Source organism: Manihot esculenta, chromosome 17 (assembly GCF_001659605.2).
Source record: "Manihot esculenta cultivar AM560-2 chromosome 17, M.esculenta_v8, whole genome shotgun sequence".
NCBI lineage: Eukaryota > Viridiplantae > Streptophyta > Magnoliopsida > Malpighiales > Euphorbiaceae > Manihot > Manihot esculenta.
The window spans coordinates 28,769,409-28,791,764 of record NC_035177.2 but is presented as its reverse complement, the minus strand read 5'-3'; the positions used below and the strand labels follow the sequence as shown (position 1 = coordinate 28,791,764).

At 35.0% G+C, this 22,356-nt stretch overlaps 2 protein-coding genes across 2 annotated transcripts; both read left to right on the top strand.

Moving 5' to 3' along the window:
- Positions 1-16,686: 16,686 nt before the first annotated feature.
- Positions 16,687-18,649, top strand: LOC110605633 (probable peroxygenase 4). Its single transcript, XM_021744268.2, has 6 exons — positions 16,687-16,796; positions 16,893-16,991; positions 17,096-17,181; positions 17,894-17,988; positions 18,197-18,322; positions 18,402-18,649. The coding sequence occupies exons 1-6, from the start codon at positions 16,754-16,756 to the stop codon at positions 18,547-18,549; spliced, it is 597 nt and encodes a 198-aa protein (XP_021599960.1). The 5' UTR covers positions 16,687-16,753; the 3' UTR covers positions 18,550-18,649.
- A 1,210-nt stretch (positions 18,650-19,859) lies between these two features.
- LOC110605632 (probable peroxygenase 4) lies at positions 19,860-22,343 on the top strand. The gene is made up of 7 exons (XM_021744267.2): positions 19,860-20,088; positions 20,174-20,272; positions 20,364-20,449; positions 21,449-21,543; positions 21,687-21,812; positions 21,893-22,051; positions 22,179-22,343. The coding sequence occupies exons 1-7, from the start codon at positions 20,046-20,048 to the stop codon at positions 22,186-22,188; spliced, it is 618 nt and encodes a 205-aa protein (XP_021599959.2). The 5' UTR covers positions 19,860-20,045; the 3' UTR covers positions 22,189-22,343.
- Positions 22,344-22,356: the final 13 nt, after the last annotated feature.

The window sequence follows — 22,356 nt, the reverse complement described above, 5'->3', positions numbered from 1 at the left end:
GACGGGCACTCGTGCCCTCATCCTCAGGTGGTACTCCAGTCAATCTTGCTGATCGACGAGTTCCTCTCATCCTGTTTTCTGAAAAACAGCGCACATCACACAAAAACATTAGCATCATATGGTTCATGTGAGCACACATGAACCCGCATCACATACATCACATACATCACATATCAATAATGCACATGCATATAATCATGGCATTTCACGTCATCATGCAAGACAGGACTCCACATCCTATCCTAGTGGACATGATCTTCCTATTGTGCTTGACCTTCTATAACCTCTATGAGCCCTACACTCTAGGTCCGACCATATGAACCTAGGGCTCTGATACCATTCTGTAACAACCCGAAAATCGGACCGCTGCCGGCGCTAGGATCCAGATCGGCTTAAGGCCGCCGGGACCCGTAGCAAGCCTGACATACAACCTGTAAACCTGTTTAATCCCATACATGATCAAGAATATACATAAAAATTTGAACTTTTCTTTACATTCATTCGTTCATTCACCAAACTCAACCTGTGCATGCACTATACATAACATGGTTATAAACATTAACTCCTCTTTGGAGTTCCAACAATGCCCCAATGGGGTGACATTTATATATAGAGAGTTTGGTTACAAAAGCATCATAAAACATAGATCATGTTTACAAAAGGGATTACTATACAAACTCGGTCAAGCACAACTTCTAAACCTCAATCTCATAATCAATATTTACATAACATAACTATTCATAACTTTACATCATTATACAATTTGCCATGTTCACATTCTAACTATTACAACTCAAGACTTCATTCACCTTGACTTCTCTGTCTAGCCTGTACCTGCAACCCTGGGGGATTAGGGAAAATGGGTGAGCTACTAGAGCCCAGTGAGCAGAATAATAAAACATTTAAATCATATGCTAATATGGAATGCAACACATCACAGACAAATCACATCACGGAAGGTATTGTCACCAAGAGTCCTCTACATTCCAAAGTGCCGGGAAGTAGAATGGGTCAACCGGTCTTTCTCTTAACATAACATAACATTACATAACATTCCAATGTGCCAGGGACGTAGAATGGGTACAACCTGGACTTTCTCTTACATAGTGCCAGGGACGTAGAATGGGTATAACCTGGACTTCCGTACCATACCGTATCATATCACATCGCATCATATCGAGGACTAAGGATCATCCAATAACCATGCACATCATCATCAAATTATGCAATGCAACATATTCGTGAATTCTAATGCAAGCAGCCTAGAATATCACATAGCATTCGTGATGCATGAACATGCTCAAATCTATATTGATTTTGCTTTAAAACATAAGTGTTTATTCTACTCACCTCAAGTAGCTCTGACAATGATTGAAGCAGCTGACTCACTGCTGGGGTCCTCGGTTCCTCGGGTCCGAACCTACACAGGTGGACACAAATGAGGGACCAAACAACTAGAACATAACTCTAAAAACATCCCCCAAAAACCCCCTAGAACACCTCAAAACTATCATGCAAAACATGCAAAGGAAGGCTGAACAGGGCACTTTCGGCAGCAGGTTCGGCGGCCGAAAGTCCCTCCAGAGCCGAAAGTCAGGCAGGTTCGGCGGCACCTTCGGCGGCCAAAACTCCCAGACAGAGACGAAACTCATGCATGTTCGGCGGCACTTTCGACGGCCGAAACTGCCCTCCAGAGATGAAAGTCCTCTTTCGGGGGCAGGCCTCGGCAGCCGAAAGGCTGGCCTCCCAGGCAGGTTCGGCGGTCGAAAGTCCTTCGGCTGCCGAACCTGGTTTCTGCCAAAGGGCAGAAACTTGGTTCCTCATGCACATTTGCCTCCAAAAACCATCCAAACATGCATTTTTCCTTACCTACAACATACATACTCAAGCATACAAGTTCCTAGGGGCTACAAACTATCTTAAACCCCATCTACAACACATCAAACATCCACATTGTCCAAAAACATAACATGAACCCATAAACCTAAGCTAAACATGCATTCTACCCCATAGATCTACTTAAAACTTACTTAAAACATGCCATAAGCTCAAGATCGGCCCTTACCTCTTGAAGATCGAGAGGAGAACGACCCTAGCTCGGAAAATGGGAGAGAGAGAGTTCCTTGAACCTCCAAGCTCCAAAACTTGCTCAAATGTTCATAACCTTCAAAACAAGGTTGCAAACTCATAAAAATCATGAAGAATGGAAGGAAGAAACTCAAGATTGGCGAGGGATGGCGGAGAGCTCACCTTGGCCGAAAATGGGGAGAAAAGCTCGCCCGTTTTCGGCTAAGGGACGCTTTTATAGGTGGCTGGCCAGGCCACATGCGGGAGCCGAACGTGCCTCCGCAACGCATGCAAGTTCAGCGGCCAAACATGAGGTTCGGCGGCCGAACCTGGACTTCCCTCACTTATGTATTCGGGGGCCTAAGGCTTTTCCAAAATGCATGCATGTTCGGCGGCCGAACTTGAGGTTCGGCGGCCGAACCTGGGTCTTCCTCCAAGATCATTTTCATGCAAAAACTCATTTCCTTTTTACTTAAAACCATGAAATACATTAAAACATTTTATGAAAACATAGTTTTACCCTTCTAGAGGTCTCCGACACCCGAGATTCCACCGGACGGTAGGAATTCCGATACCGGAGTCTAGCCGGGTATTACAAAAGAGATATGCACCCCCACACCTAAATCATGCATTGTCCTCAATGTGTAAGAAAAATAAAAGAGCAAAGGAAACTGAGTACTCCCTTGGGGTGTAAGGTGCATGGTGCGGTCACTTAGGCTGAATGAGCGACGAACAAATGTTCGTCTGGGAACTCTTCTTTGACTGGACATGGCACAGAGTTAGAGGGAAGTCGGCTGAGGTGGTTGGCCACAAGGTTTTCTTTCCCTTTCTTGTCTCTTATCTCCATATCAAATTCTTGTAATAACAGAATCCACCAAATGAGTCTCGGTTTTGCTTCCTTTTTCTTGATCAGATATCGCAAAGCTGCATGGTCAGAATAGGCAATGACTTTGGTTCCCAAGAGATATGGTCTGAATTTCTCTAAGGCAAATACAACAGCTAAGAGCTCCTTTTATGTTGTTGTGTAGTTGCTTTGTGTAGAATCCAATGTGCGGGAGGCATAGTGAATGACGTGGGGTGAGTTTCCCACACGTTGTCCCAAGATTGCTCCCATTGCATAGTTGCTTGCATCACACATGATTTCAAAGGGCAAGTTTCAATCAGGTGCTTGAATAATCAGGGCAGTCACAAGCAATTCTTTAATTAGATCAAATGCCTTTTTGCAATCTACATAAAAAACAAAGGTTACATCCTGTTGGAGCAATTTGCATAATGGCAATGTAATTTTAGAGAAATCTTTGATGAACCTCCTATAGAAACCTGCATGGCCAAGGAATGACCGAATTTCCCTAACATTTGTAGGGTAAGGTAGATTTTTAATTGTGTCTACCTTAGCCTTGTCTACTTCAATGCCCTTAGCTGAAACAACATGTCCCAAAACCATACCTTGATTAACCATAAAATGATATTTTTCATAATTAAGTACAAGGTTAGACTCAAGGCATCTCTGTAGGATCTTTTCCAAGTTGGCAAGGCATTCTTCAAAGGAGTTACCATGCACTATGAAGTCATCCATGAACACTTCAATTGTCTTACCCACATAGTCAGAGAAAATGCTCATCATGCATCGCTAAAAGATGGCAGGTGCATTGTATAGTCCAAATGGCATTCTTCTAAAGGCAAAAGTGCCAAAAGGACAAGTGAAGGTGATCTTTTCTTGGTCTTCTGGAGCAACTGGAATCTGATAAAAACCTGAATATCCATCAAGACAATAGTAATGGGACTTACCTGCAAGCCTTTCTAGCATTTGATCAATGAATGGTAGAGGGAAGTGGTCCTTCCTTGTTGTAGCATTGAGCTTCCTATAGTCCATGCATACTCTCCACCCATTCTAAACTCTAGTGGGGACAAGTTTCCTTTCAGCATTTGGAACAATGGTAATTCCAGTTTTCTTTGGAACTACTTGCATAGGACTCACCCATTTGCAATCAGAGATAGGATAGATAATACCTGCGTCTAGGAGCTTAACTATCTCCTTTTTCACCATTTCCATCATAGGAGGATTCAGTCTTCTTTGAGCATCTCTAACTGGCTTGCATTCATCCTCCATGTGTATTCTATGCATGCATGTGGAAGGAGAAATACCTTTTATGTCATCTATGGTCCATCCTATGGCACCCTTATGCTTTTTCAAGACTCTCAGGAGGCTTTCTTCCTCAGTTTGGCTCAACTCATTGGACACTATTACTGGTAGTGTCTTGTCAGCTCCCAAGTACATGTATTTCAGATGGCCTGGAAGAGGTTTCAGATCTGATTCTGGTGCTTTCTGACTGGTGTTCTGCGTTGGACTTTTTTCAGTTGTACCTTGCGGAAGATCTGACTGCAAAGGCGGGCTGGAAGAGCTTGCCTGGGCTGGAGGATGAAGGGCTGCTCTGAAGATGGTTTCAGTCTATGGCTGCCGAAAGGTAGAAGAGTTCGGCGACCGAAAGGCAGTGGAGTTCGGCGGCCGAAAGATGGTGGAGTTCGGCGGCCGAAAGGTCATGGCTTCAATTTGCGCAGGTCCTTGCTGAAGTGGTGCAACAGAGTTTTCTTCATCCTGCGCTTGACTGCAATTTACCTGTTGGATGCTACAGACATTCTCTTTCAGTTTTGGCTCTTTCTGGCTCTCTCTCTGTAGCTGATCAGTATCTCTGTAGAAATCATTGTTAAGAATATCATCTTGATTTTTATCAAAAATTTCCTGGCTCAAGCAATCAACAATATCAAGACCATAAACAGGGGACATATCATGTGGATAATTCATAGCATCATGACATTAAATTTAATGACTTCCCCTTCAAACTCCATAGTCAAAGTACCATCATGCACATCAATCTTAGTCCTAGTAGTACTAAAAAAAGGATGTCCAAGAAGGATGTCAGAACTAGTATTGCAACTATCTTCCTTAGTATCAATCACATAAAAATCTGCCGGAGAGACAAGTTCATCTACTTGAACTAACACATCTTCTAGAACACCTATGGGATATACCACAGATCTATCAGTTAATTGAATTACAACTCTTGTGTCTTTCAGTGCACATGCATTCAAAGATTTATAGATGAAAAGAGGCATAACATTTATAGATGCACCAAGATCACACATAGCTTTCTTAATTCCAACATTCCCAATCTTGCAAGAAATAGCAAACATACCTTTATCTTTGCATTTAGTAGGGAGCTCTCTTTTAATTACAGCAGTAACAACTTCACCTACACTTACTTTCTCTCTCTCAGCAAGCTTTCTTCTATTGGTACACAATTCTTTTAGAAATTTTGCGTACCTGGGAATCTGCTTGACAGCATCTAGCAGGGGTATGTTGATTTTCACCTTTCCGAAAGTCTCAAGGATCTCCTTTTCTTCCTTTTCTTTTTGTGTTCTTTCAAATCTCTTTGGAAAAGGAGGTGGAATATGAAAACGTACCTTTTGAACAGTCTTCTACGCAGGAATGGCTTCAGATGGGGCTCGGCTGGCTGGCTCAGATGAGTGTTGCGCAGGAGTTGATTCAATTTGCGCAGGGGTGGTCTCAAATTGCGCAGGCTCTTGTGCAACTTGCTTCTCTTCCTCGAATCTGGTATCTTGAAGTTCTTTCCCACTTCTCAAGGTGATGGCACTCACATTCTGTCTGGGGTTAGTTTCAGTTTGGGAAGGAAGTTTACCTTGGGATTCAGATTTGCTCATTAGCTGTCCCACCTGTTGTTGGAGAGTTTGCACAGAGTTTGCAAGTGTCTCTATCATTCTTTCAAGGTGCTGATTGGGATTTGAAGGTGCTGGTTGGGGCTGGTTCCTACGATAGTTATGATAGTTCTGATTATTGTTGGCCCTTCCGTAGCTGAAATTGGGATGGTCTCTATAGCCTGGATTGTATGTGTTGGAATATGGATCATGTCTAGGCTGGTTGTTATATCTTCCAATGGCATTAGCTTGCTGGTTGTCTTCTTGAAGAGTAGGACATTGATCAGTTGGGTGGCCTACATAAGAACAGATACCACATGGCCTAGGCGGCTGGGCTGCTTGAATTTGTTGAACCAATCCTATGGCAAAAACTTTCATAAAAGATGTCAGTTCAGAAATAGAAGGTGAACTTACCTCATTGACTCCTCTCTGCAGTTGCTTTTCTTCTCCATATTGCCTAGATGAGGCTGCAAGTGTTGAGATCAACTCTCTTATCTCTCTAAGTGTCTTGTCTGCAATGGATCCTCCACAAGCTATATCAATTAACTTCCTTTCTGATGAGAGCAATCCTCCATAGAAGAACTCTATGAGGGACTTATCTAACATATCATGTTGTGGACAACCTGTACACAGTCTTTCAAACCTTTCCCAATAATCATATAAATCCTCAGTTGGTTTCTGTCTTATGCTAGTGATTTCTCTTATTATGCCAATGGCTTTAGATGTTGGGAAATATTTGTTCAGAAAAGTTATAACCATATCATCCCAAGAAGTGATAGATCCAGGTGGCAAATAAAATAACCAATCCTTAGCATAATCATCTAATGAAAAAGAAAAGCTCTTAACTTAACATGATCTTCAGAAATACCTTGAGGTCTCATAGATGAACAGACAATATTGAACTCTTTCAAGTGCTTGTGTGGATTTTCATTTTGCAAACCTCTAAATTTAGGGAGAAGATGGATCAAACCTGTTTTCAGTTCAAAGGGAACTGTCAGAGGTGGATAGGTGATGCAAAGTGGTGCTTGATCGCCTACAGGTGTTGGCAATTCTCTCATGGTTCTTTCTCTTGGCATTAGAGCTCTAATGGCTGGATTTTCTTGAATTATTTGGTCATGGACAGCATGTCCATTTTGGGCAGCATGTTGTGCATTAGGTTCAGCCATTGGTGCGAAGTTCGATGGCTGGAGAAGGGAAGGTTCGACGGCCGAATGTTGATGAAGTTCGGCGGCCGAATGTGTGGCAGAAGGTTCAGGCGCAGTGGCTTGCTTTCCTAGTCTCCTGATTGTGCGTTCAATTTTTGGATCGTAAGGCAGAGTGTCCCTACGTTCAGATCTGGTCATGAAAGAAAAATAAACAAGTTAGAATAATTCCCGGCAACGGTGCCAATTTTTGACTCGCGGTTGTCGAAGCCGGTCAAAAATAACCTTTTCGGTTATCAACAATTTTACAACTGCAGATAGTGGTAAAGGATCGAATCCACAGAGAATTGTAAACTTATCTATTTTCCTCAACAAGACCAAGAGATTAAACTGAATGAGAAACTGAAAGCAAGTAACTGAAAGCGGAACAAAAGTAAAGTGCAATAAAAGTAAAAAAGGGGGGTTTTGAGATTGATTTGATTAGCAAACTACTAAAAGCAATTAAATGAGCAAGTAATTAAAATAAAAGAGAAATTCAATATGAGAAAGGTCTAGTTGAAGAGATGGATCCACTTTGGTTGTTTGGATTGATCATTGAAACTTATGTTCTCTTGATTGATTCAATAGATTAGTTATGGAGATGGAAAACGCTTCTCACCATCATGTCTCTCCTTATGATTAAATCAATTAGGAAACGTCCTCTAATCAATTACTAATTAACAAATTGCCAAGGAACGTTCTTAGGCCTTAGGCATCAAAACAATTGTTAATTACATGAAGAAATAGAGAGATCCAAGCCTAGCTATCCAAAAGCATGGAGATGTTGCTAGATCATACAATTCCTTAGTTTTACACCATGTGTTCTTATGTTTGAATAATTCCAGCAATTACGGACTAAAAATTATCCCAACTAACAATCAATTACCTTACAATCAAGAATCAAGTGGCCAATTTGATCAAAACAACAAAGTAATCATAGATTCAAGTACCAAATTGTATGAATATTGAACAAATCAAAGACAAATAGTTTATGTTCAGATCTCACAATCTATAAAACAACCTCAGTTTCAACCAATCTTCAACTAGAATAAAAGGTTTCAACCACTCATGGCTGAAACAAAACAGAAAATAAAAGGAGAACACAAAGGGAGATGAAGAACCGAAGATGGAGATGGGGTGCGCCTTGCTTGGCTGGATGGGGGAGGGATGGAGTGCCTCTTCTTGCTTGCTGGTTGGCTGGCCTCTAGAGGTGTTTAAATATGTTTCAAGATGCTGGCCTAGGGTTTTTTGGCTGTCCATGAGTCTTTTAGAGGCTGCCCAAAATGCCCTTGGTCCAAGATGTGCCATCCATGCACATGTGAGAAGGGAAAAACGTGGAGCATATGTGGCTTGTGCAAGAATGGGTCTTTTGGTCTTTGTTTGCTGCCCAAGTGTCTTCAAGATGCTGCCCAAGGTGCCCAAGACTTGCCTTCACACTCTCCTTGCCGCCCATGCACTAATAAGGAAGGTGGAGCCTCCTTTGCAATTTAAATTTTGAATGTGCAAGGCATGTGGTGGCAAGCATGTGATCTTTGGATTTGGCTTCCTTGATAAGCTGGATTTTGAAATTCAAAATCTGAATATGAATCTTGAAGATTTGAATTTCAAAATACTTTCCTTATTTGGCTCTTCATATATGGCAACTTGAGACTTGGCTTCTTGAATAAGGAAAAGGCTACTTGGAGATTTGAAATTTGAATTTCAAATTGCTTTGGCTGAATGTTCTTTCCTTCTTTGCCACTTTCCTTATTTAGAACTTTCCTTATTTAGCTTCACTTGAATTCAACTTGGCAGGCTTGCTCTCCTTTGCTCCAATTAAGGCAGTTTTAGGGGGATTTTCTCCAAAATGTCCTTTTACACCATTTTCTGCAAAATAATATCAAAAGCACTAAATTAAGCAGAAATCATGTAAATAATCATCAATAATATCAAGATAAAAAGGACTAAAATATGTTCTATCAAACTGCTTAGTGACTATGATTGCAAGATTCAGTACCATCTGGGTAAGGCAAATATTGTGGCAGATGCCCTAAGCCGAAAATCACTTGGCGGTTTGTCCCATATTAAAGCAGAGAGAAGACCGGTGGTAAGAGAATTTTACAAGCTCGTTGATAAAGGGCTGCAGTTGGAGTTGTCTGGTACAGTTGCTTTGATAGCTCAAATAAGAGTGACACCCGTGTTTCTGGAGCAGGTGGCTCAGAAACAGCATGAGAACCCATAATTAGTGAAAATTGCTAGGACTATTCAGTCAGGCAAGAATGAAGGGTTCAGATTTGACAGCAAAGGGATCCTCCACTATGGGAACAGGTTATGTGTACCAGATGACGTGAGTCTGAAGGGAGACATTATGAGGAAAGCTCATAATGCTAGATACAGTATTCACCCTGGAGCCACCAAAATGTACCAGGATCTGAAAAGAGTCTATTGATAGCCAGCTATGAAAAGAGAAGTGGCACAGTTTGTGTCTGCCTGCGAAGTATGTCAGAGGATGAAGCTGGAACATCAGAAGCCGGCTGGAATGCTTAACCCACTACCGATTCCAGAGTAGAAATGGGAGAATATAGCTATGGATTTTGTGGTGGGGTTACTGGCAACGTCCAACAGGTTGGACTCCATATGGGTGATTGTGGACAGACTGACCAAATCTGCTCACTTCATCCCTATCAGGAGTGGCTATTCTGTGGACAAGTTGGCGCAGGTGTATGTTGAAGAAGTGGTCAGGTTGCATAGGGCTCCCGTTTCAATAGTGTCAGATAGGGGACCCCAGTTCACCTCCAGGTTTTGGCGGAGTCTACAGAATGCTATAGGTACCAGGCTAGATTTTAGCACTGCTTTCCATCCACAGACTGATGGACAGTCAGAGAGGACCATCCAAACCATAGAAGATATGCTCAGAATGTGTGTGCTAGATTTTGGCGGTTCTTGGAGGCAGCATCTACCTTTGGTGGAGTTTGCCTACAATAACAGCTATCATGCTTGCATAGGGATGGCTCCATATGAAGTTTTGTATGGAAGGAAGTGCAGGTCACCTGTCTGCTGGGAAGAAGTTGGAGAAGAGCCTTAGCAGGGCCTGAGTTAGTAGAGATCACCAGCAGAGTAGTGCCCGTTATCAGAGAAAGGATCAAGACTGCTGTGAGTCGGCAGAAAAGCTATGCAGATGTCTGCAGGAAGCTTGTAGAGTTTCAGGAGGGAGATATGGTGTTGCTCAAGGTGTCTCCTATGAAAGGGGTGATCCGTTTTGGGAAGAAAGGTAAGCTAGCTCCACGGTACATCGGACCTTTTGAAATCTTGCAGAAGATTGGGAATGTATCGTACAAGCTGGACCTACCTGCTTCAATGGAGAGAATCCATCAGATTTTCCATTTTTTCATGTTAAAAAAGTTCGTGTCAGATCCGGGCAAGGTTCTTAGTGAGCCTGATGTGGAGATCCTAGGAGATCTCACCTATGTTGAGCAGCCAGTGCGGATCATAGACACGCAGATCAGAAAGCTGAGAAACAAGGAAATCCTGATGGTGAAAGTCCTTTGGAATCACCACAATATAGAAGAATGTACCTGGGAGACACGGGAATCCATGCTCCAGCAATATCCTTATCTCTTATAAGGTTAGTGTTTTATGTTTTATGTGTGCTTCCTTGTTGCTATGCTTGTGTGTTGAACATTCAAGGACGAATGTTCTTAAAGGGGGAAGAATGTAATACCCAGCTAGACCCCGGTATCGAAATTCCTACTTTTCGGCAGAATCTCGGATGTCAGAACTCTCTAGAAGGGTAAAATACGTTTTTATAAAATGTTTTTACATGTTTTTATAGTTTTAATGAAGAAAGAAATTGAGTTTTGAAAGAAAAGACCAAGGAGGAAAAGTTCAGGTTCTGCCGCCGAACCTCATGTTCGGCCGCCGAACATGGTGGACTTGCGGGAGCTCTTTTGGCCCCCGAAGGTGGTCTGGCCAGCCACCTATAAAAGGCCCCTTGTCCGAAAATAGGCGAGTTTTCTCTCTCTATTTTCGAGCATAGGTGAGATTTCACCTTCCTTTGGTCGATTTTATGCTTTCCTTCAAATCTTTCAAGTTTTTGACAAGTTTTCATCTTGTTTTGAAGTTTTTGAGCTAAAGATCAAAGTTTTGAAGCTTGGAGCTTGGAGACCCCCGGAGCTCGTTCCTCCATATCTCCGAGTTTGGGATCGCATCTTCTATCGACCTTCAAGAGGTAAGTGTCGGTCCATGTCTTTTATGATGTTTTAAGTAAGTTTTAAGAAGGGGTTAAGGGTTTTGATGCATGTTTAGGCTAGGTGTAAAATGTTATGGTTTATGTTAGTTAAATGTTAAATGTATGCTAAATGTGATGTTTGTTGGGGTATAGGTTAGTTTTATGCCCCTATATGCTTGGAAATGTGTTTATTCATGTTTTAGTATAGTTTGATGCATGTTGGGTTGTTGTGGGTGGCTGGATATGCAAGACAGAATCGGGTTCTGCCCTTTAGGAGAGCCCAGGTTCGGCCACCGGAGCTAGTTTCGGCCGCCGAACTTGCCTGTGGAGGCAGTTTTGGCCGCCAAACCTCGCCCCCGAAAGTTGGACTTTCGGCTCTGGAGTGGGGTTTCGGCCGCCGAACCTGCCCCCGAAAGTGCTTGACTTTCGGCTCTGAAGGCACCTTCGGCAACCGAACCTGCCGCCGAAAGTGCCCTGTTCAGCCTTCCTTTGCATGTTTTCTATGCATGTTTTATGATGTTTTAAGGGGTTTTTGGGGAGATATTTAGAATCATGTTAGAGTTTGTTTGGTCCCTCATTTGAGTCCACCTGTGTAGGATCGGACCCGAGGAACCGAGAAGGCCAGCAGAGTTAGCTGTTTCAGAGTTAGTCCAGCGTCAGCCAGAGGTGAGTAGAACTTAACTATGTTTTAAAGTAAAAATGAAATTTTTAGCATGTTCATGCATCACGAATGCCATGATATGTATTAGGTTGTTTTTGCATTAGAGTTCACGAATATGATGCATTACATAATTTGCTGTTGATGTGATATACTATGTTATGATGTGGAAGTCCAGGTGTGGCCTGCACTACGCCCCTGGCAATATGTGAGAGAAAGCCCGGGTGTGGCCTGCACTATGCCCCCGGCACGATTGGATATGTTATGATATGTATATGTAAGAGAAAGACTAGGTGTGACCTGCACTATGCCCCTGGCACAATTGGACTATGTAGAGGGTTATTAATGACAAATTCATCCGTGATGTGAATTGTTTGTGATGTGATGCATTTCATGATGGCATACTTTTAATGAACCGTTTTTATTGTTCTGCTCACTGGGCTCTTGTAGCTCACCTTTTTTCCCTAACCCCTAGGTTGCAGGGCCAGAGATAGTTCAGGAAGTCAGCAAGGGTAAAGGCTATGTTATGTAATAGTTTAGTAGTGGATATGATATGAAAAATAATGTAATGATATGTAAAATGATGTAATGTAAAGTAATGTAACGAGGATTAGTGTTGTGCTTGACTCTAATGTATGGTTAATCCCAGTGTACATGATCTTTATGTAATGTTTTAATGATAGCATATGTTGAACCAAGCTTGATGTATGTAATGTTGACCCAGCTAGAGCATTTAATGAGGGCTCTAGTATGGGGTCTGTATGTATAATGTTAGGGTGCATGCACAGGTCAAACTTGATATATGGAAAGTTTAAAATTTTTATGAGAATGTATGATCATGTATGGGATTTTATTAGGTGTGCAGGATGTATAATAGACTTGTTACGGGTCCCGGCGACCTTAAGTCGATCTGAATCCTAGCGCCGGTAGCGGTCCGGCTTCCGGATCGTTACACCAATAAACATGCTAACCCTATCTTCTTATAATATAAAAGTGATTAGAACATCGAGTTTGAGGTATGTAATTCTAAGACATTCAAAATTGTTTGTTTTTTACTGTTTCACATACTTAATTTAATCAAATACTGATTTTAGCCCTAAAATAGTTGCTCACAAGACACCAATCACCTCATATTTTCCTTTTATAGATTAACGACTTATAAAAACGTCATTATATTAAAAAAAATATCATGCTATATACTGTTACTTATATATATTCTTAAATTTTTTTGACTTTCCAAATAATGATAAATTATTAGTACGGTTAAATTAATTTTTATCTAAATTTTTTCTCAATTTAATTGATTAGATTAAATTATAATACTTTATAATAAAAAAATTATAAAGTTGAGTTTTTTTAAAATTTAATTTATTAATTTAATAAATTACTTTAGAATTAATTAATAATATTTTTTACTCACTATTTAAATATTTTTCTCATTTAAAAAACTTCTTTCATTTTTTAAATTATTGGCAATTATTTTTTATGAGATTTTTCAAAATTCTTTTTTTATATGTAGTACAAATACTTTTTAACGGTTATTATTCTACAAAGTTAAACATTTCTAATATATGCATTGATATATTATTTTTAAATATCAATAACAATGAATTACTTGTTGAAATTTATGGCACACATAAAAATAATGCTCTATAATATAAATATATTAATTTTATATTTGTAATAAAAATTTATTAATAATTTGAAAATATTTATTATGAATAAATATTAATAATAATAATAATTTAAATTATATAATTTTATTCCTAATTGAATGAACTTAAAATGAATTTTATTAAGGTGAGCAGTATTTTATTTAAATTAAAAAAATTGATCGATTTGAATTAATTTAAAATTTTATTTTTATTTTTTATTCACTTTAATTCAGTTTAATTTTTAATTTTTTTAGTTTAGTTTAGTTTTGATTAGAAAAAAATTGAACCGAATCGATTAGCGATAATAATATATTATTTTTAATAATATCGAGATCAGATTATAATTAAAATTGAAATATTTCAATTAAATATTAAAATATTAAAAATAAAATATAAAAATATAAAAAATCTAATAAAACTTCATTAAGAATCTGCAAATTGAATTACACAATGCGAGATAATTTAAATTAATTAATTAATTTAAAGATTTTAAATACTTTTTGCATTTTAAAAGTGAGGATATATAGATAGTTTTTTTTTTTTTCAATAGAGATTAGGAATTGAAAAATAAAATTTGAAATCTCTTACATTTACTCAGATGTATTTATTATCTAACGTTATAGATTTTAATTGTAAAACTCATTTAATAAATCAAACAAGAAAGAATTAATAAATTTTAATTTAATAATATTTTGATAAATTATATATAATTATGCCCATGGATTAAATTTGAATTAATATTTGTAAAATGTTATTTTTAAGATCTACCAAATCAGTTGATTAAAATATTTTATTTTGAAATTTTTTAAATATTTCTAAAATTTTATTTTAAATACTACCAATTAAAAATCTACTTTTTGGATTAAATAAACAATTATTTTATTTTATTTCTCTTCTAAAAGTAAACTAAACTGTGAAAAAAAAATAAAAAATAAAAACTAAAAAATTAAAATTTTATTTCTATTAACATGCAAATTGCATTTAAAGCAAAATAAATACATTTGATAATAAAAAAAAAAGTCTATTTATGAGTTCTATTAAATAAATTATTCTCCACACTATCGAATAGAGAATAAGTATTTAAAAATGGTCTCTTAAAAATCTTTTCTGTAAAAAATATTTTTTAATAAAATAATTTATTTTTATTTTAAAAAATAAAATACATTAACAAATTTATATATAAAAAATTTTTAAATTTTATTTATTTCATAGAAAGATTTCTAAACAATATTTTTAATACTCACTCAGAAAATTTAAAAAAAATAAGTTATTTTAAATAAAATAAGTTATCAAAATATCTCTATCCAATGGAGGTTATAGGGTCGATCATTCGGTCGGTTCGGTTTAAAATCGAACCGAATAAATTGAAAACCAAAATTTTAGTGTTTATGAAAATCGAACCGAACTGATTTTGGTCAAAAACCGAATCGAACCGAACCGGTCTGATTCGGTTCGATTCGGTTCGGTTTTATCGGTTTCGATTTTTAATAATTTTTTTATTTTTTAAACTTTATTTTTAATATTTTAAAATTTAATTAAAATATTTTAATTTTAATATGATTTAATTTCTCTATATTATTGAAAAAACATATTATTATCACTAATCGGTTCGATTCGATTTTTTTTATTTTTTTCTGATCAAAATTGAACTGAACCGAAATAACTGAAATTTTTGAAATTAAAAACCAAACCGAACCAAAATATATAAAAAACGAACTAAATTTTCAAGTCGATTTGATTTGATCGATTTTTTCGATTTGAACCGAATACTGCTGACCCTAATGGAAGATTCAGAAATTTAACTTAAAGATTCAATTTTATATTTTTAATGATACTTTAAATCTCACTCATTTCAAAAAAAAAAATTATATTTTAAATACAAATTTCTCAATTGAAAATTTAAAATAATTAGAGAAAATTTATATTGATAAATTTTACAAGTTTGAATTAATTTAGCCACTTTCGATTTTTTTTTCTTTTTTAAATATGAATAGTTTAACCAATTATTCACAGAAAAACTATTTGTATTTAAGATTTTTTTAAAAAAATTTAATTCATAATCTATTAAATTCATTTTTTTAGAATTATTTTTTTTTAAATCTATAGTTTATGAAAACTATTAGATAATTTAACCATTACTCATCAAACTCTTTTATTTTTCTAAAAGTCTAAAATCTATTTATATAAATTTAAGTATATATAAATTTAATCGCATAAAAAAATAAATAAAAGTAACTATTAATTTTTATGTAAAAATAAATTAAATAAAGAGGAAATAATTTATTTTATAAATATTTTGATAAGAAAAAAAAATTGAACAGATACTTAAAATTGAAATCTTAAAAATTACAAGTAAATTTTATAAATTAAAAAAATAGAAAAATAGAATAGCTACTATAAAAATAATATTTAGATTTATGGCAGACTAAATAATGTAAATATTAAAACTGATAAATACTGAATAATATATATATATATATATATCTATAATTAAAATTATATAAATTAAATAACATAAATATTGAAGATTGGGAAACGAATTTTTTGATAAAAAGGTTTAAAAATTTTAATTTTATAAATTATAAATACTTTAATTGAATAATTTTAAAAATTAGTTTTTTTTTTTAATTTACAGACTTTGTAATAATTTTTCTCTTATTTATTTAAAATTAAGGACAAATTACCTAAATAATCCTAAATACTTTAAAAATTCTCAGGGGCAGGAGCCCTTGTCCAGTTGTCCCCAACCTAAATTCGCCAAGTCTGGATATAAATTATTTTAATATATTTTATTTTTTAATTTAAAATTAAAAAATAAAAATTAAATTATTTTATTCAAAATATTTTCAAATACAATTTATTTTCTACAGATAAACAGATTTTTAATAAAAAATTTTAAGTATAGAAATGACTTTCTCCTTTGGTGTGATTTCCTTTAAAATATTTAATTTTTTTATTACGAAAATATTTTGTGTTAATTATTTTTTTTTAAATAATTTAAATATAAAAAAATTTAGAAAATATTTTATTGGTCATGAAATAAAAGAAACCTAAATCCTTAAATATTTTTCAATGAAAATAAAAGATAAAATTACAGAGAGAGATTACATCTGGACCGTTGGCTATGGGGTATTAGATATTTGCATGTTTTAGGTTGTTTATAAATTTCCTATAAATATCCTCAGAACAATGAATGCATAGAACCACAACACTCTCTCCTAGCTTCTTCTGCCTTCATTTCCTTTCTTCATCTCTTCTGTGTTTGATTTCAATGGATTCCACTACTTCCATAACAAGCGACAAGCAAGCAAAGGGTATACATATACTTATTTCTCATAGTATTAATTGCTTTTGCTCTTCTTAGAGAAAAATTTTCATCTGGGCTGCAAATTTTTTTTGGTTTCATGCAGAAAAATTTAAACCAGATGAACACATCGCTCTGCAGAAGCATGTTTTTTTCTTTGACAGGAATCAGGACGGCGTAGTTTATCCATGGGAGACCTTTCAAGGCAAGCGTATATTCAAAATTTATTGTTTTAATTGAATTAATGTTTTTTTTTTTTTCTGGGGAAATTGACATTAAGATCATGATGATGGGTTTTTTGCTTAGCAGGCTTTCGTGCAATTGGGTGTAACTTGCTGGTTTCTGCTGCGGGTGCCTTTTTAATCAATGTGGCTTTCAGTCAGAAAACTCGCCCTGTATGTTCCTCTCTCTCTTCCTCTTGCTTCCAAGTTGGTCGGTTCGATTTAATCAAATAAATGAAAAATTAAAATTTTAATATTTATAAAAATCAAATCAAATCGATTTTAATTAATAATCAAATTGAATCAAATTAATCTGATTTAATTCAATTCATAATCGGCTTCTGTCTTCAGCCATGGAGAACCACTTTAAAAAGGTTTCTTAAACTGAGCATGCAACCAAGAGCCATACAAATATTTATTTCTGAGAATAAGAAGTAGATCATAGAGTTTTGAACAAAATCTATCAATATGTCCGATCACTCCATATAAATAACAAAAGGTGAGAAGTCTTTCATATTTGAAGTCCACCCAAAACCAATTAGCTATTGGTTGATAATTCATATCCAAACTGTAATTATTCAGCTCATGCGAATATGAAAAGCGAATATGAAAATGATAACAATTAGCTCTTGCAATTTATGAGAAAAACTAAATAATTTTTAGAAATAAAATTACTAACTAATATATTAATAAACACAAAGAGATTAGGTAGTTAGTTTAATTTAAACCAGATATATTAATCAGTAAGAATTAAGGGATCCATATTCCATGCATGTTTCTTTATCTTAAAAAAAAAATGTCAATAAAGAAAAGAAGAAAAAAAATAGGGGCAATTTGGCGTGGCTTAAAAGGATGTGTTGATCTAACTTTCATGTATTAATTGCAGGGAAAGCTTCCTTCTCTGCTCTTCCCTATTGAGGTTCAGAACATCCATCTCAGCAAACATGGGAGCGATACTGATATCTATGACGAGGATGGAAGGTATTTGTCATTTTCTTTCTTGCCAAACAACTTCTTACCTAATTCTTTATGTTGAAGAATATACTTTTCCTTTCTCTGAAGATATGGATGTCAATCAAACCTTGATATTTTGGATCATCAAACCGTTTTCTCTTAATTTCTCATGTTGCAAGAAAAAAATCTTATAAAATCATATAGATTTTTACGAAACTCTTATAAATATTTACAGATTTGTTAACGAGAAATTCGAAACTATTTTCCGCAACCATGCACGTACACATCCAGATGCACTGACGTTAGGTGAACTGATGGGAATGCTAAAGGCGAACAGAGAAGCTAAAGACTACTTTGGATGGTGGGTTAAAGATTTTGATTGTAAAATTAAAATAATTAATAAACTAGTGGAAATTAATAAATTATGATAATTAATGCAGGGTTGCAGGCTTGGCAGAATGGACAGCATTGTACATTTTTTGCAAGGACAGTAATGGTTTGCTGAAGAAAGAAACAGTAAGAGCTCTCTACGATGGAAGTCTTTTTGAAGAAATGGAGAAGAAGCATAAAGCATCGGCTAAAAAGTAAAAGGAAAGCGTAAAAGCTTCAATGGCAATAATAATGAAATTGTGTTTGAGAATTTAAAAACAAAATAAGTTTGGTAATAATAATTAAATTTCTTTATTTATATATGTGCAGATCTATTATTGGCTTCAGTTGGATGGTCGTTTTAAGAATGTTAATGAATTTGATAATTGTCGTTTTGTGTTTTTTTTTTTTTTTTTTTTGTTTTCTGTTGTAACGAAACACGAAGAACGACAACTCTAGATCCGACTTTCTCTTGCATATATATATATATATATATATAAACATATGAAGGAATTGTAATTAATTTTTTGTATTTTAATGTTAATTCATGTAGGTATTAAATAATTTAATTATTATCATAAAAATATTTTTAAAAAAAATAAATTAAAAATTGATTAGAGAGCGGTTGGCAATTGCTATGGCCTAATAATTATTACAGTGATGATTGGGTTGGCGATGTTGTGAATTAATTAGGGAAGTGACGTAAAAGCATGATATTGTGGAGAAGATGATGCCAAGCAAAGCAAATGCAATTGCAAAAGCAAAAGCAAACTCAAAGTATTCTCTAATTTCTCTTCGCATTTGTTTCTTTGATGGGTTGCGTTCACATTCTCAAGGCCACGTCTTTCCGTTACCCATTGGATTCTCGACCCTTTCACATGATTTTGCTCTCTCTAATTTTAAGATTTTAAATACTGATATTAATTGTAAAAGCCATTTAATAAATCAAACAATAAGAATTAATAAATTTTAATTTAATAATTAAAAATAATGAATATATAAAATAAAAAAAAAGAAGCAATGGGATATAACCCTCTTCTTTTTATTTTTTCCTTCCTTTTTTGATTGGCTGTTTTGTTTGTTTTGATTTCCTTCCAATATTAAGTCAATATTCTAGTAGGATAAATATAAATTCTGTTTTTTCCTTTTTCTAAAAAGACAAAAGAAATTGAATTTTTCATAAAACAAATTCCATGTGTCCAATGGAAAGTGACTATGCATATGCATGTGTGGATGCCAGAGAAGAACCCTCATAGTAACACTTGTGTGCAAGAAACAGGATTCCAAGGTTTTCTTCCTCGTTTATTATTTAGGATTAATTATTTAATAAATATATTTTACCATGTAAATTGCATTTAAAGCAGACAAGGATTTAGTATTCTGAATGCTTAATGCTTGCGTCTTTTGGCATTAAATCCTTAAATATTTTTCAATGAAAATAAAAGAGAATTACAGAGAGAGATTACATCTGGACCGTTGGCTATGGAGTATTGGATGATTTGCATGTTAAAGCAAGTTGAGGAATATGGCAGTTTTAGTTTGTTTAAAAATTTCCTATAAATATGGAGCAACAAAAGGAAGCAATTCTCAGAATAAAGAATGCGTAAAACCATAACACACTCTCTTTGCTTCTTCTGCCTTCATTTCCTTTCTTGATTCCCTTCCTCCTCAACCAAACACAACCCAATTCTCCATCTCTTCTGTGTTTGATTTCAATGGATTCCACTAATTCCATAACAAACCACAAGCAAGAAAAGGGTATGAATATTTATTTATTTCTTCATTTTTTCTCCTTAGAGAATATTTTTCATGTGGGATACAAAATTTTGTTGGTTTTATGCAGGAAAATTTAAACCAAATGACCACAACGTTCTGCAGAAGCATGTTTTCTTCTTTGATAGGAATCAGGACGGCTTAGTTTATCCATGGGAGACCTTTCAAGGCATGCATAGATTCAAAATTTGTTGTTTTAATTAAATTAATTTGTTTTTCTGGGGATATTAACATTAAGATATGATGATGGGTCTTAGCAGGGTTTCGTGCAATTGGGTGTGGTGTGCTGCTTTCTGCTGCGAGTGCCGTTTTCATCAATATGGGTCTCAGCCGGAAAACTCGCCCTGTAAGTTCCTCTCTCTCTCTCTCTAGCTTCTAAGCGGTGGACTCAGAATCTCTCTCTCTCTCTCTCTCTTCCTCTTCGTTTTTTGCTTTTTTGTTTTAATGTAAACTTAAATTGTATTAACTAATTAAAAATCTTATTATCAATAAAATCTTAAAATATTTTTATTTCTAATTAGTCCATGCAATTTCAAAATATAATTATACAGTCTCTTTAACTGGAAATTCATATCCGAACTATATCTATTCAGCTCCTGCAATATGAAAAGCATAACTATTCGTTCTTGCAATTTATGAGAGAACTTAAATAGCTTTTAGAAATACAACTAGGGGCGAGCAGTATTCGGTTCAAATCGAAAAAATCGATCGAATCAAATTAATTTAAAAATTTAATTCGGTTTTTTATATATTTCGGTTCGGTTCGGTTTTTAATTTCAAAAATTTTAGTTATTTCGGTTCGGTTCGATTTTGATCAGAAAAAAATCGAAAAAATCAAACCGAACCGATTAGTGATAATAATATATTTTTTCAATAATATTGAGAAATTAAATCATATTAAAATTAAAATATTTTAATTAAATTTTAAAATATTAAAAATAAAGTGGAAAAAATAAAAAAAATTATTAAAAATCGAAACCGATCAAACCGAACCGAATCGAACCGAATCAGACCGGTTCGGTTCGGTTTCTGACTAAAATCGGTTCGGTTCGGTTTTTATAAACACTAAAATTTTAATTTTCAATTTATTCGGTTCGATTCGGTTTTGAACCGAACCGACCGAATGCTCACCCCTAAATACAACTATTAACTAATATATTTTAAAAAACAGAGGGATTAAATAGTTAGTTTCATCTAAACCACACGTATTAATTAGTAATTTTCCTTGAAAAATTAAGGAATCCACATTCCTTGGACGTTTCTTTATCTTAAAAAATTGTCAATAAAGAAAAGAAGAATTAGCTTAAAAGGATTTGTTGATCTAAGTTCCATGCATTAATTGCAGGGAAAGGGTCCTTCTCTACTCTTCCCTATTGAGATTCAGAACATCAATCTAGGCAAACATGGAAGCGATTCTGGTGTCTATGACAAGGATGGAAGGTATTTGTCATTTTCTTTCTTGCCAAACAACAACTTAGCTAAATCTTTATGTTGAAGAATATAATTTTCATATTTCACTAAGCTTTGAACTTTTGAGTTGGATCATCAAATATTTCTCACGGTTTATTTACTGATATTTGCAGATTTGTTCATGAAAAATTCGAAGCTATTTTCCGAAATCATGCACGTACACATCCAGATGCACTAACGTCAAGTGAACTGATGGGAATGCTAAAGGCGAACAGAGAACCTAAAGACTACGCAGGATGGTTAGTTAAAGATTTTGATTGTAAAATTTAATAAAATTAATAAACTGTTGGAAATTAATAAATTATGATAATAAATGCAGGGTTGCAAGCTGGACAGAATGGAAAACATTGTACAGTCTTTGCAAGGACAGTAATGGTTTGCTGAAGAAAGAAACGGTAAAAGCTGTTTACGATGGAAGTCTTTTTGAACGCATGGAGAAGGAGAAAGAGAAGCAAAAAGCATCGGATAAAAAGAAAGCGTAAAAGCAAACACTGACATTGTGTTATTTTATTTATTTTATTGAAATAAATTGCGTTGGAGAATTTTTAAGAACAAAATAAATGTGGTAGTAATATAATGAAATTTCTTTATTTATACATGTGCAGTTCTGTTTAGAAATTGGCATAATCGTAGGAACGGAGACTCTTCGGATTGGCTGCAGTTATAATGTTGATGAAAAAAAAATTTATATGTAGATTGAGTAAAACTATTGTTTTCTTTGTTTGTGGTAAATGCATATAAATAAAACATATCAACTAAAATCATGGCAAGCTTACAAATCTA

Excerpts from the sequence above, each read along its gene's own strand:
- LOC110605633 (XM_021744268.2), top strand. The coding sequence starts at position 16,754 with ATGGATTCCACTACTTCCATAACAAGCGACAAGCAAGCAAAGG. Across the intron at positions 16,797-16,892 it reads AAGCGACAAGCAAGCAAAGG|AAAAATTTAAACCAGATGAA; the intron begins GTATACATATAC and ends GGTTTCATGCAG. Across the intron at positions 17,182-17,893 it reads TCAGTCAGAAAACTCGCCCT|GGAAAGCTTCCTTCTCTGCT; the intron begins GTATGTTCCTCT and ends TATTAATTGCAG.
- LOC110605632 (XM_021744267.2), top strand. The coding sequence starts at position 20,046 with ATGGATTCCACTAATTCCATAACAAACCACAAGCAAGAAAAGG. Across the intron at positions 21,544-21,686 it reads GTCTATGACAAGGATGGAAG|ATTTGTTCATGAAAAATTCG; the intron begins GTATTTGTCATT and ends TGATATTTGCAG. Across the intron at positions 21,813-21,892 it reads CCTAAAGACTACGCAGGATG|GGTTGCAAGCTGGACAGAAT; the intron begins GTTAGTTAAAGA and ends TAATAAATGCAG.